The sequence below is a fragment of the Chiroxiphia lanceolata genome, chromosome 1 (assembly GCF_009829145.1).
Source record: "Chiroxiphia lanceolata isolate bChiLan1 chromosome 1, bChiLan1.pri, whole genome shotgun sequence".
NCBI classification, from domain to species: Eukaryota; Metazoa; Chordata; class Aves; order Passeriformes; family Pipridae; genus Chiroxiphia; species Chiroxiphia lanceolata.
The window spans coordinates 40047823-40060728 of NC_045637.1; the positions used below are offsets into that span (position 1 = coordinate 40047823).

The following is a 12906-nucleotide window of genomic DNA, read 5'->3' on the forward strand; positions in this document are numbered from 1 at the left end:
TGCTGTTCATTTTATAAAGCAGTAAAATCAAGATAAAGAAAAGATAATAAAATGAGAGGCCAAATGATCATAGTGATTGATATAGGATGATCTTGAGTTGAAAGAATCACAGCCCTGATTATATTACTTAGCTGTTATCTAGTAACTTAAGGTTGGAAGACGGGAACATGAGAAAATTTGAAATAGACTTCTTAGAGCCTTTCAGTCAGTGAGGGAGAGCTTTTTTCTATACTACTGCGAAGGTACCATGCCTGCAAGTGCTGGAGGCTTGCTGTAGAATCTATAAGTAAATTGGATGATCATCCCTGTATGGTGTTTTTCATAGTGGAAAGGGGACCAAGTTCCCTGGGAGACACTAGTGGTGCAGCCTTCTTGTGTGACACTGAGGACAGTCCTTCTCTGGTATGACTGTTCTTGCCAGGTCTTTAGAGTTTTGGGTCGGTCTACGCAAATGCTGGTATCAGGAATCACTCTGACCCCTCTTTAACCAGGCTGTAGATGTTGCACTTCAGCCACTACTTTTCTCATGTTTGAACTGTTTCTGTTGAACAGGTTATCTGGCTTCAGTGTTCTAAAGGCCTATAATCCCTGCAAGGTAGAATTTATAAAATATTATTCTACTCCCCCACAAACCATTCCAGCTATTAAAAAATATTTTGGTGTAGTTATACCAGACACTGACTGTCGATCCCCTGAGTAAGAAAGCTGTTATGTACAAATTGCTTTAGGAACAGCAATATTCAAACAGAAGTTAAAAAATCATCAGAACAGGCTACTACTGGAAACTTTTCATAACAGCATTTCAAACTATCTAGTGCTATACCTTGACTATGTTCTTGTCTTAGAGTGTATGTTACCAACACTAACCTCTTGTTCCCAGAACCACTGCTCTTATGCCTTTTTTTTTTTTTTTTTTGTCTTAAAATAAAATGAAGCCTGTAGTGAAGTATTAGCCTGTACTTAACTGTAATGTTTTCCAAACAGTTGCTAAAGGACTGTGTTGCTATTAAATTAAAGGATTTTGAGAAGCTGTTTTAAAGGATACCTGAGGACTGGCTTCCTCTCTTCATGCCCTCCAGGTCAAAAAGAAACCACAAGAAGGATGCATGCAGAAATGGTTAGCTTGGTCCTTTACAGCTTCTCAAGGCTGAATGGCTGTAAGGAAACCAGAATCCATTAATCTTGTGAGTGGTGATGAACAGATGTTTCCCTGTTCCACATGAAGCTACCACTGTGGATACAACATCAGCCATTTGTTTTATCTCAGATTACTACCACACAACTTGCTTCAGATTAAGTGTGTTTATTAAATTAAAAATCACCATACAATAGAAACTATTTACATATTTAACTGATAGTCTGCTTAAACTGCACAGTTTGACTGAAGGAAGCCAATGGAAAAGAAAAGCTATGAATATTTCTGCTGCTGAACTTCAACTGCAGGCACACTGAAGCTTTATCAGAAAGGTTTTAAGCTTCTGCAAAGTACCATTTGCCTAAATAACTGGGCTGAAGGGTGGCAAAGATGTGTACTGGGTTTCAGTTGTAAGAACCAGTGTCACTTTGAAAAACAAAAGGTGGTTACATTGCAGTTGCACTAGTTCATCTGTTTTGGTAAGTAATTTGATAGAACAATTCAATATACAGAGCTTAGCAAATTGCATTCACTTTAAGAATTAGATTTGTATACAGAGCAACAAACTACAGTGTCACTGCAATGTAACTTGATATCCTATTGCATATTTCCACAAATTGGTTTCGATAGTGCTAGAGCTAGTTTTAGCTTTAAAACAGATTTGAGGTTAGTTGATTAAGCAGCAAAAATATAAGGAATATTCATGAATAATCACAGAGGATTAAAAATGAAGATTAAAATATTTTCACTGGTAACAGTTTCAGCAACTGCAATGAAAGTGTTAACTTCCTTCACAATCCTGTGCTTTCCTGTGGACTTCAGATGATGACTTTGGCCTTGTGGGAAGCTGAAAGTTGAACACAGAGCCAGGTGTGCTGCTGCTTCTGCCGTCACGGGTGTTCATCTTGTACTTCTGCATCTGTGATGCTTTGAAAATGATTTTAAACTTAGTATGAGTAATACAGCAGTAAACCAGAACTATTTTCTGTGTAAAGAATTACATACATAACTCTTCCTCAAAGGAAATCTGTTTAGAAAGTCTTACAAGAAGTGACAGTATGCCAGATACTAAGATGAATCAAGTATATAAAATAATTTTCACATATGCTGTATTTCAAAAAAGATTGTTTAAGAAAATCAGCATGTCTTAAATCTGTAAGTTCTTCTTCGTGACTTGTTCTTTTGAAAACAGCTGTTCCTGGATCCTCTCACCGCTTTACAAAGGTCTCCTTGTAACATATTTGCATGACTTAGAACCTAAGGAGGCATTGTCAAGCTGTACCAGGGCCTGATGGCTTTCCCTCCTTCTCCTTCCCCACCCCAAAAAGCCTGTTTGCTTTAGGATGTTTCTACAGATGCAAAACACAGAACATTTAAGGAGAAATTCAAGTTTTAGAGGAACTGGTTTAACCAAATAAAAACATTATTATTTCTCTGCAGAATTACTCTTTCCTTCAGTGTTTCAGCTTCCACACTCAGTTAAGACATCTGAACTCATGAAGTAATTGGTTTTGAGGAGTCTCTCCCAATGATAGTCTGTGCCAATGATCCATGTCAATAGAAAAAGTGTTCTTTGTTTTATGGCTGTTGTTGATACTGCCCTTCTGTTGCTGTGTAGAAGTCATCAAGCACACTCTGTAGATAATCGAATGTTGGCCTCTCTTCTGCTTTGTCTTTCCAGCATGTTTTCATGATATCGTAAAGCTCAGCTGGACAGGTTTCCATGCGGGGCATTCGGTACCCACGCTGAAGAGCAACCATCACATCTGAATTGCTCATACCTTTAACAAAATAAAATAAAATAAAATAAAAATTTATGAAATTATCTCCATTCCTAGAGAAATTACTTTTTTTATTTACTTCACTTTAAAGACCTTCACCCAGTAATGCAAGACTAGTGCTACTTTTAAAGAGTAGCTACTAGCATGGGTTCAATAAACAAGGCTGAGGTGTGCACCACAATGAGGGACTTGCTCTGAAAATCTGGGGAGAAGATTTCCATTTCTGCAGTTGAGTGTTGCAACCTCTGTAGAGCCAAGTCTAACAAGGTCATAATTCTTGTCTCCAGAACCATCTCTGTTCTGTTCTTCTGACCAGTTCTGCCACCATTTATTCTGCTTTCAGTGGCAGTGAGATTCACAGCAAAAGCCCACCCTGGCATCAGCCTTTGTCTCTAGCAGCAGTGCTACTAACCTGCTTGGTGTAGACCCCATCCATATTGAGATGGAGAGCAGCCTACCTGTTGGACTCTGCTGCCAATGTAGTAACACACTTTCAGATTTTCTTCTACATCAGCTTTTCTGTAAGTGCTGCTGACTGCAAGATACTAGACAGTCACTCATAAAATCCTTACTTGTAACAGGCAAATTCCTCTCCCTTGTTCCTTGTCCTGTAACTGTCATGGAAAACCATCTTGCCATCTGTGATGAGCTTTGCTTTGTTTCCCTGTTATGGTTTTCTTTCAGAGAGTGTGAATTGTAACTATAAGAAGTGCGTCCTGAGTCTCACATGCCAACTAACGTCACATGAGAGAGTCTTGCCCTAGACTCCATCATCTTCTTCCATACTTTTTTTATTTCCCATCACGCCTCCCTCCAGCTTTATCAAACCCTTGAGAGACTGCTTCACAGAACGATTTCAACACCTTCTCTCGGAAGGTCAGCTATGCTAGGGCCAGCTTTTCCTTTTTTAAGCTTACCCAGAAACCTACCTTTTGGCTTGTCCCTTCCTATGCAAATCTAATGCAACCCAGTGGAGTAATGGTGCCAGGATTACCTTCTCTGGGACACAGACTCTAAGTTTTCTGTACTCAGTGAATGCTGTTTGTTCTGATGACTGGCCATGCAAGAAATACCCGCAGCCACTGGCTGCTTCTCAAGCTGAATGTTCCACGTGGTGCAGTTCTGCCCAAGACTACAGTTTCTTGTGGTTTTCTCAGGCAATTCTGCCTCTGGTCAGGTCCATGTGTGACAGTCACTGCTGCTGCATACACCAGCTCCCCAGAGGTGTGGGGAGAGCAGCTACACTTGGCTCAGAGGATGCAGGATGGGTCCTGCTCTGGGCAAGGTCAGCAGTGAGATTCAGATGTGGTGCTCCTACAAGTTCTTGGTGGCTGTGCAGCTCTGTTGCTGCAGACTGTGCAGATCTTTGTATACATTATCTGTCTACTATGGCTGTGATTTAAGCCACTTGGCAGGTAAGGACATATTTGAATTACAACCAAATGACAACTTTAGCCAGTATAACTACTTGGATTATTCAAGATAACTATAGTTCATATAGCTGACTTCAGCTCAAGCCTTTTGGCTTTAGCCTATTCCAGAAATACCATCAGCCGTGTAATCTGAGTCTTGATTAAAGTGCTTACTTTGGGCACATCTTTTGTGTTTTCAGTTCCTCTTTGGAAAGAGAAGGGAAGTTTTCCTGAGCTAATACTGCCCATGTGCAGAAAAGAAGTATTTTGAAGTAGTGGAATGGCATGTTGTCACAGAATAAGGAATTACTGCTATATAGAGACAAATTAAATACAGGAAGAAAGTCAATAAAGCATTTTATAGAGAACAGTGATCTGACTACTTGAGCTTAAAGAAAGGGATTGTATATAATATGTGCAGTAAAATAGTTATTAATACTATGCAAAGTCTTAGTTAACTGTGTGCTGCTACATGAGGACTGCTGCTGTTGGGCAGAGTGGGACTGATTTTTTCGGTTTAAGTACTTTATAGGATTGTGCTTAGATCTAGTGTCTGCAGGACCAATTATTACATCCCAAATGCTAAAGACAAAGCGTGTGTTTCATCTGCCCTGCAAGAAAACTATGTTAAATAACTATTGGAGCTCAGAAGCAAAAAATTAAAATACTTTCATCAGTATCCCATAGTAAATACATCATGTACGTACTTACATGTGTTTGGGGTTTTATTTAAAAGAAAAATGCTTACCCACAGTCCATGCAATATTCTCAAAATAGCTACTTGTTTAACTTTTCCTTTCCTTTTCTTTTTTTTTTTTTTGTGCCTAGAGAATTAGCTGTCTCATCATAACTACATCCTAATTAGTAAAAGAAATCTATCCCACATGCATATTTATTACACTTACACCCTCTTGAATGCTAGTAAGGGACATTAGCTCTAAAGTTTTAGTACACGTCTGTTAATTTATGCTGCGGTACCTGTTAGGCTTCTCAAAGACATATTTGCTTATGTTGGAGCCTGGCAAATTTTGTGAACACAGTGGTACAAAGGAAGAGTCCCACTGTACAGAAAGGGTAATACCTTGTGAAGAGCAGCAGACACAACTGGAATGCAAGTGTGGATGCTGCCAGTATTTGCCATACTATATAATCACCCAGAAATTAGTTTTAAGAGAATCTTAAAACTTGTTTCATATTTCAGAGGTAGTTCCTGAACCTATAGTCCCACTAATTGCTTTGAGTTTCTTAGGAAGAGAAACAGCTTTTGGAATTTAAGAACAAAGATCACAAAAGCTCCAAGTTTCTTGATTAGACAGGCTTCCTACCAAGTTGCTTACCTAGACTCTCCTCACAGGTATTAACTGCTTGCCAGTTTCAGCTCAAACCATTTCTTATGCAGCTTTATGCTGAATACTCTCTGGTTACTAGAGCTGGTTAATAATTAAAAATAATAATAATAATTTGAAGCATTCCAATTAGAAGTGAAAAATCAGTTTACTCTTTCCAGTGGCTGCTGGTTACAACCTATCATCAGGTTACTATTGCCATGCTGGGGTAATTTGCCCAAATCTGTCATATTTCTTCATGTAAAGTAAATGGGTCACCCATTTATTTTCCTGTGATTCTGATTCTCAGTATCAACTTTCAGTCTAAGAGGCTATTTCAATTTATACTTCTATTTAAAATGGATATATATACCTCTTCCTTTTTAATGCAAGCAATACCTGCAAACTATTAAAATCTTCCAATATGCAGTCAAGAGCCTTCTACTTCTAATTGCTGGTTGACAAATGAATCCACAGTGCATGGACTATTTATGGTGCTTATAAAAATGATCCCAGATTTAAAAAAAATATTGCCCAGACTTGCCCTAGAAGAGATATTTTCCCACAGTACTACAGCTGTACAGTGTCTGCTGTACAGATTGACTTTATTCCTAAAATAAAAATATGATATGGTTTATGGAGGTAAAGAGAAAGCAGACTTAGCTGCAGAATTAAGTATTGGGTTGGGTTTTGTATTTTTGCAGTGCTGGTTTCCAGGTGAGTGTGTAGGTTTGCTCAGGGAAGGACAATTTTCAAGGCATCCAGAAATAACCTTGTGAGCCTGGCTAAGCACAGGCAACTGTCTGGATACATAGGCATGTGCTAACAGGGGAAAAAAAAGATATCTTGACTGTGGGAAGAAACGTTTGTTAACTTGGCTGCATACAACTCCTGTCTGATCCCTTCTGGGGACAGGAGCACTTTTTAGAGTAGCTTTGGGAGGACCTGCTATGCAATCACATATTTTATAGCCCTTACTTACAAACCAACCCAGAGCATATGTTTAAACACTTAGCTGTGCTAAGTGCAGCCCTATCACCTCTTGAAGTTTAAGGGGGCTAGTCCTGAGCTTAAGTGTTTTCCTGGACTAGAACCTTACAGTGCAATGAGAATGTCTGGTTTGGCTCTACCTCTTGTATGGAAGGTCAATATGTTCTTCCATAACATAAAGTTGGCTGCCATCACCCCTTTCCTGCTGCCTGAGTCTCATGGGAGGTTCCATCTCCCTACGGCCAGAGGTGTTCAGTCATTTCAGGGACTTGGGTCTGCCTCTTAACCATCTCTGGCAGTTCAGGATGCAGAATTCTAGCTGCTCATGAAGTGTTAGTGAAATTCTTTTCACTGTTTAAATAGCAAGAGCTGCAGCACTGGAAGCACCGGGAAAGTTTTGCTTGGATGAAGTATCCCTTTCCCGTCAAGATCCCAAGGGTTCTTCTCAGAAGTTACTCCATCTTATGATATGTGCAGTACAGGTGAGCAAGGCTGTACTTTCCCCATTTGCCCACAAGAGAAGAGAATTTAGGTCAATTTTCCATAACCTCAGTAAGCTTAAATGAATGCAGTCTGTTGCCCAGAATTAATCATCTATGCCTGAGATGTCACCATTTCATGTGCATTAAAAAACCCCTTCATACAAGCAGTGTCTGTGTGCTGGAAACATTAATACATATTGTGTTTCACAATGAAAAATGAAACATGAAGCACATAACCACCTCACAGCTACCTAAATGCAGCTACAATTGATGTGTACACCTCTGCAGCCTCACACCTGAGCTATATGGAACAATGAATAGTAAATATTCCTAGCGGTAAATCAACACTGCCTTAGGGTCTGCTTTCATATTTGTTTAGATTAGCCAGCACTGACAAATTATTACAGCCTATTTGTTTGTGAAAACATGCTTTCTTAGTACTTTCACATATTACCCTATAAAAAACCCCAGCAGCTTACACAGCACCGTTAGAACTTGCAGCACTGCATCCTCACAATGGGACTGTGCTTCTGTTCATAAAGCAGAGATCTATGACGATGCAGCATTTGCTGCAAATGTAACACCTTTGGAATGTATAAAACCAGCTATGTGTTCATGGTGTCTTTAGTCTCCTAGCTAAAATTCACCCCAGTGAGGCATGTGGTTTACATGTACAGTGACTGTAAGTTCTCAAAGCAGTAAGATTACCTGTAAGATATTTTTCAAATCACTGGGGTCACTTACTGTCAGATGCCAGCTCTTTCTCTGCGTATTTTCTTTGCTTTTTAACACCAAAGTATAAATACAGAGTAAAAACACAGGCCCATACCTGGATAAGGAATCTTTCCATATGTAACAATTTCATACAGGAGAATCCCAAATGACCACACATCAGATTTGATAGTGAAAGATCCATAGTTAATTGCCTCTGGTGCTGTCCATTTAATAGGGAATTTTGCACCTAAAAAAGAAGTACAGTCACAAACAGTCAAAGGCGAATTTAAACACTCAATATCAAGTCAGTAAAAGGTCATAAATGACTCGCCTTTGATACACCTAAGTTAGCAAAATTACCAAAATTCCTTCTATACAAGAGTTATCAGCAGAGATGTGCTGCAGGATGCACGTTGCCACACTGCATGTCCTGTGTCATAGGGGCAAATAAGATGCTGGAAGTTACATAGCACCTTCTGATCCCTAGGTATGGTGAATTGTTGCTAAAATTATAGTCACTCTTTTCCCTTCTGCCCAGTGGTCAGGCAACAATCTTACAATTCCCATCACCTGGAACTTCACAAGACTTTAACTAACTTTCCCTATTTTAAATAACGTCAGTCTGGCTTGAACATAGACTTGAATGCATTTCATATTCAGCCGTAGATGCAAAAGCAGTAGCAAGACATACCTTAAAAAAATCATATCTTAGGTCCTTCGTATATAACTAACTGATTCCAGAAATTGCCAAATAAAAGCAAACTCCTTCCAGTTAAATGGAAAATGTTCAGGCAGCATTTGTTGGGAATACTACATTAGTTCTTTTGACAATGAGAAGCAATACAAGCAGATTGTCTCTAAGCCCTTTTTAGCCTGCTCTATCATTCTTACACAAAATACCAGGTAAGCTAGAAAACTTTTCTGAATGGCAGAAAACACATCAAAGAAACTCAACATAAAAAATGTATAATGTGAAAAGTTAATTTAATCAATACACAATGTTCAGAGATAGCTAAACCACACACATATGGGTCTGTACCTCTGAAAACTGCTTAGCCTAATCAGACCCTTTGCTCTGATATATTGAATTACTGTAATTCAGTGTCTGCTGAATAGCTCATCTTCCTTTAATCTCAACTGTAGCGCATTGTTCTCTTTCTTCCTCATACCTTAGTTCTTCCCCCCTTGTCCTACATTGCCAGTTTCCATCCAGACTGTGTGAAAACCTGACATAGTGTCTTTGAAATGAGAAGCCAACAAACTCACTCTGACAAGTTACCCTTATGCAATCTGTGCATGGAAACATAAATAAAGACTATTCACTACAACGAATTGGCTGTGCACTTCCTGAAAGGATCCTTGACAACATTAGCAAAACACACCTGGCAAACCCCAAACATGTATCTTCAACAGCATGTTTTTCCTCTTGCCATTCCTGACCCTGTTGCACTCTTAGCTTCCATCCATGTGCTGAACAGGGACATGACCCAGTCTTCCAGTGTCCTTACAAGTAGCAGCAATGCTGCTGAACATGCAAATTAATGTTGCAGCTCCCAAAGCAGCTTTAAAAGGGAACCAGTTCTGCTAAAGCTTTTCTTGTTACCAGCAACTACACCTGCTAGGGCTCCTTCCTTTCCCTATCTGAAATTAGGAATTAAGGTTGTGAAGAGAATAAAAGATCATATTTTCTTGGCATTTGATTCTGTGAGATGGAAGCTGTGGCTGTGTAATTAATTTCTTCAATTTAAAAAAAAAATTGTGTGCAGTTAAGTACTCTCATTTTTCTCTGTTTTTCAAATCTATTTAAAATAAACTCATCAAAAAGCCTGGAGAGCGCAGAAAGGTTATTTGTTTCCTTATTCTTTTTAGAAGTTGTTGGCATTAGAATGCTGCTTCTAGGAAGTCTTCACAGGACTTTCTGTCCTTGGTGACCATGTTACTGTTAAATACAGCCTCACTGCCTCCCAGAGGCTGAAGTTTTAAAGACAAAAATGAAAAGACATACCTTCCCTTGCTGTGTATTCGTTGTCTTCAATGACTCTCGCTAGTCCAAAATCAGCAATTTTGCACATCAGTAAGTCTGAAACCAGAACATTTGCTGCTCTCAAATCTCGATGGATATAATTTTTTCTTTCTATGTATGCCATCCCTTCTGCAATCTGTAAGTAAAAGAACAGCTATTTTGATATTTTGACACCACACAACTCCATTAGCAGCTCTGACCTGTCTGTTTTTCCAAGGTATCAGCAAAGCTGCATCCATTTATTCATTATTGGTGTCTTTGGAGCATTTTTTACATGGAAGCAAGGAAAAGGGGGTTGCCATGGAAAACCTATGTGCAGATCCAGTCCTGTAAAACTACGCTTACAGTAGTAACAGCTCTGAAAGAATTGTTTGGGTGAATAACAGCTAGCAGGATTAGACATGTATGAGAGACATTTCCTGAAACACAATCTTAATTAAACTGTTCCTAAGATTTATATTAAAATATTCTCTTTCCTGAACTACTAACTGGTTTATTTTCCAAGTACTAGGAAAATGGAAGGAATGAATAAGTTAAGATACAAATGTTCCATTTAAGGCCTGATGAAGCAACAGAGCAGAGAGTGTTAAAAAAACACCAACACCAACAGCTTTCTATTTACTCAGTAAAGGCCTGGGCAATCAGGAAACAATTACTAAGATAGGGCAAACAACTTTATTTTATTCTACAACAACATGTACCTGTTCATACACGAGGAGCATTTAGCAACAGCCAGTTTTCAGATACTATCATAAGGAAATATAACTGTATTTCAGCAGCCCAAATTGATTTCCAAACCAAGTTAAGGAGGATTAATGTCCTCAAAATAGGCACTAGGAATGATTGTTTTAGTATTTGTCCAGATTGCCTTTTTTTTCCTAAAGAAAAACATTTTACTTTTCAGAAAAAAAATCCAAACTGAAATAATAGTTTCTAAACTCAGAGAAATAAACTGATGCGTAGACTATTCTGTCCAAAGGTTTAGGAGAAGCTAAGAAAAAAACAGAAGTAAAACCTGTTCTTGTGAGCTGTCAGTTTTTATCTTTCTTGTGAGACTGTTAATGGGCCATTCCCAGGCAAGAGCCACAGTCCAACCTGTGCCACAAGTACCTCTCTGGGATGTCTGTGGGTGGGTGACAGACCACTCACTCTTGACCACATGGTTTGAGGAACACACAAACTCTCAGATTTTCCAGTGAAGCAGCAGTAAAGCAGTAAGGGTCCTTTGCCAGTGCCAGCCCCCAGCGCCCTCCTCACAGGCTCTTTCCTCTCCACCTCAGGAGAAGACATATAGACAGATCCCTTCTCAGCACCAGAGGTGCTCATTTCTGCTCTGCAGTAAAGCAGGCAGGAGCACTTGACCAAATTTTAAGAAAGCATTAACATCACTTCTGCTTATCTGTTTCTAAAAAGTCCCCAAGGGGTTCTGCAAAGGCACACACTTACAACACAAAACCACACGGTCTTTGTTCCTCTTTTTCGGTTTAAGCAATGGAAAAATAGAGCCACTTGCCCTCCCACCTCCTTCCACTGCAAACCTCTTCTTACAAACCAATATATTCTTCACAGCAGTGTGATATTGCCCCCATACAATGCAGGGAGGGTTCTCACACCAAACCAGAAAGAAACTCCGACAATTAAGAGAATGAAGAATACCTGCATTTCACATTTTCTAGAAATAAGTAAGATGTTTTATAATGAAAGAAGCAGCTACTGGTGAATAATTGCCACAGAAAGTCTTACTAGACACTTACACAATAATTGCTTCACAATAGAAGAGCAGTATTTAACTCAGAGCTTGCTCTGCCTCTCTCTCCTCCCCATGCCATTACTTGTGTTTGGGGAGAAGGAGAGATGAAAAGGAAGGTTTTGGTGTAAGATCAGTGCTGAGGCTGGACAAGCCAGCTTGGCAGATACACTCAAAATGCAGACAGGTCCACTAATATCACCAAAAATACATCAAATATCACAGAGGAATCAACTTTTCTCCTTCTTCCCTGCACAAATTTAATATTTGGGCAAACTGCTGGCTAGGGAGTGAAGAACCACTTCACAAAAGAGACATTTGTGACGATGATATTTAATTCCTAAGTCCAACCAAGAAAAGCCATTGGAAAGACCATTTTATTTCCTCTTATTTTTGCCAGATTCACCGAAGTCATCATCTGATTAGTCACAAATAAGAATGTGAAAACAAATTATTCATTACATTTTCAGCAAATACAAACTATATTTCTGTAAAATTCCAGGACAATGGTTTTGACTGCATTGAATCAGAAAAATTCAAAGAAGCCATGCATATTCAAGTACTCAGGCATGCAAAAAATTCCAAAGTAGGAAAAGAATAATGAGCAAGGAATTTTGAATGGGAGAAGGAGGGGAAACACAGCAACTGGACAACTGAATTCACATGTCTAGTCATGTTAATTCTTTGCTTGTGGGAAAAGAAGAAAGAAAAAAATTAAGATTTTTTTGATCAAGGGAATGGGTGCCAGAGCCCAAGTGATAACTTCTAATGATAATTGTTGGGTTTTCATTGCCAAATGATATGTTAATGGTAGAGAAATTCATGTGAACAAAAGAAAATTAAAGCCTTTTTCCCTGTCTTTTAATGATCATTGGTACCTGTCAAGACTGTTCAGCTACATGTAACTTCTATTCAGGAGGCAGGATGGGAAAGCTAATTTGAGCTTCACAAATATGTTTTGTGGCCTTTAAGAGAGGATTCTGCCTACACTGCACAAAGTGTTACTGCCAAGAAAGGAGCAGTTCCCCGTCACCTTTAATGAACTACTGACACAGTTTTAGAAATACCCAAATTAAATCCTTTTAAAAACAATCAACCAACAAATCCCTACATACTAGGAACTATGCACGCAGGGTAAGAATGGGAGAAAGGTCTTCTGGGAGAAAGAAATCATTCCACAGGGCAGCCTCTGTAACTGTAAAGCTTCAGCTAAAAGTCATGGCAGGTGTGGGACAGTGGCCTTAGGGCTGCTCTCAGCTGCCCACAGGGGCTGCTCAGGCCCATAGCTGGTGGTGAG

General features: G+C 39.2%; 1 protein-coding gene across 5 annotated transcripts in view; it reads right to left on the bottom strand.

The window, feature by feature from the left end:
* Window positions 1-1287: 1287 nt before the first annotated feature.
* The window catches only part of LYN (LYN proto-oncogene, Src family tyrosine kinase), a 50081-nt gene continuing 38462 nt past the window's right edge, over window positions 1288-12906 (bottom strand). For all 5 annotated transcript variants that reach the window (XM_032710635.1, XM_032710609.1, XM_032710643.1 and 2 more), the window contains exons 11-13: window positions 9845-9998; window positions 7955-8086; window positions 1288-2916 (exon numbers count right to left, since the gene is read on the bottom strand). In XM_032710635.1, coding sequence (XP_032566526.1) covers window positions 2714-2916; window positions 7955-8086; window positions 9845-9998 — 489 coding nt within the window. In that variant the 3' untranslated portion in view covers window positions 1288-2713. The remainder of the gene's footprint in view (window positions 2917-7954; window positions 8087-9844; window positions 9999-12906) is intronic.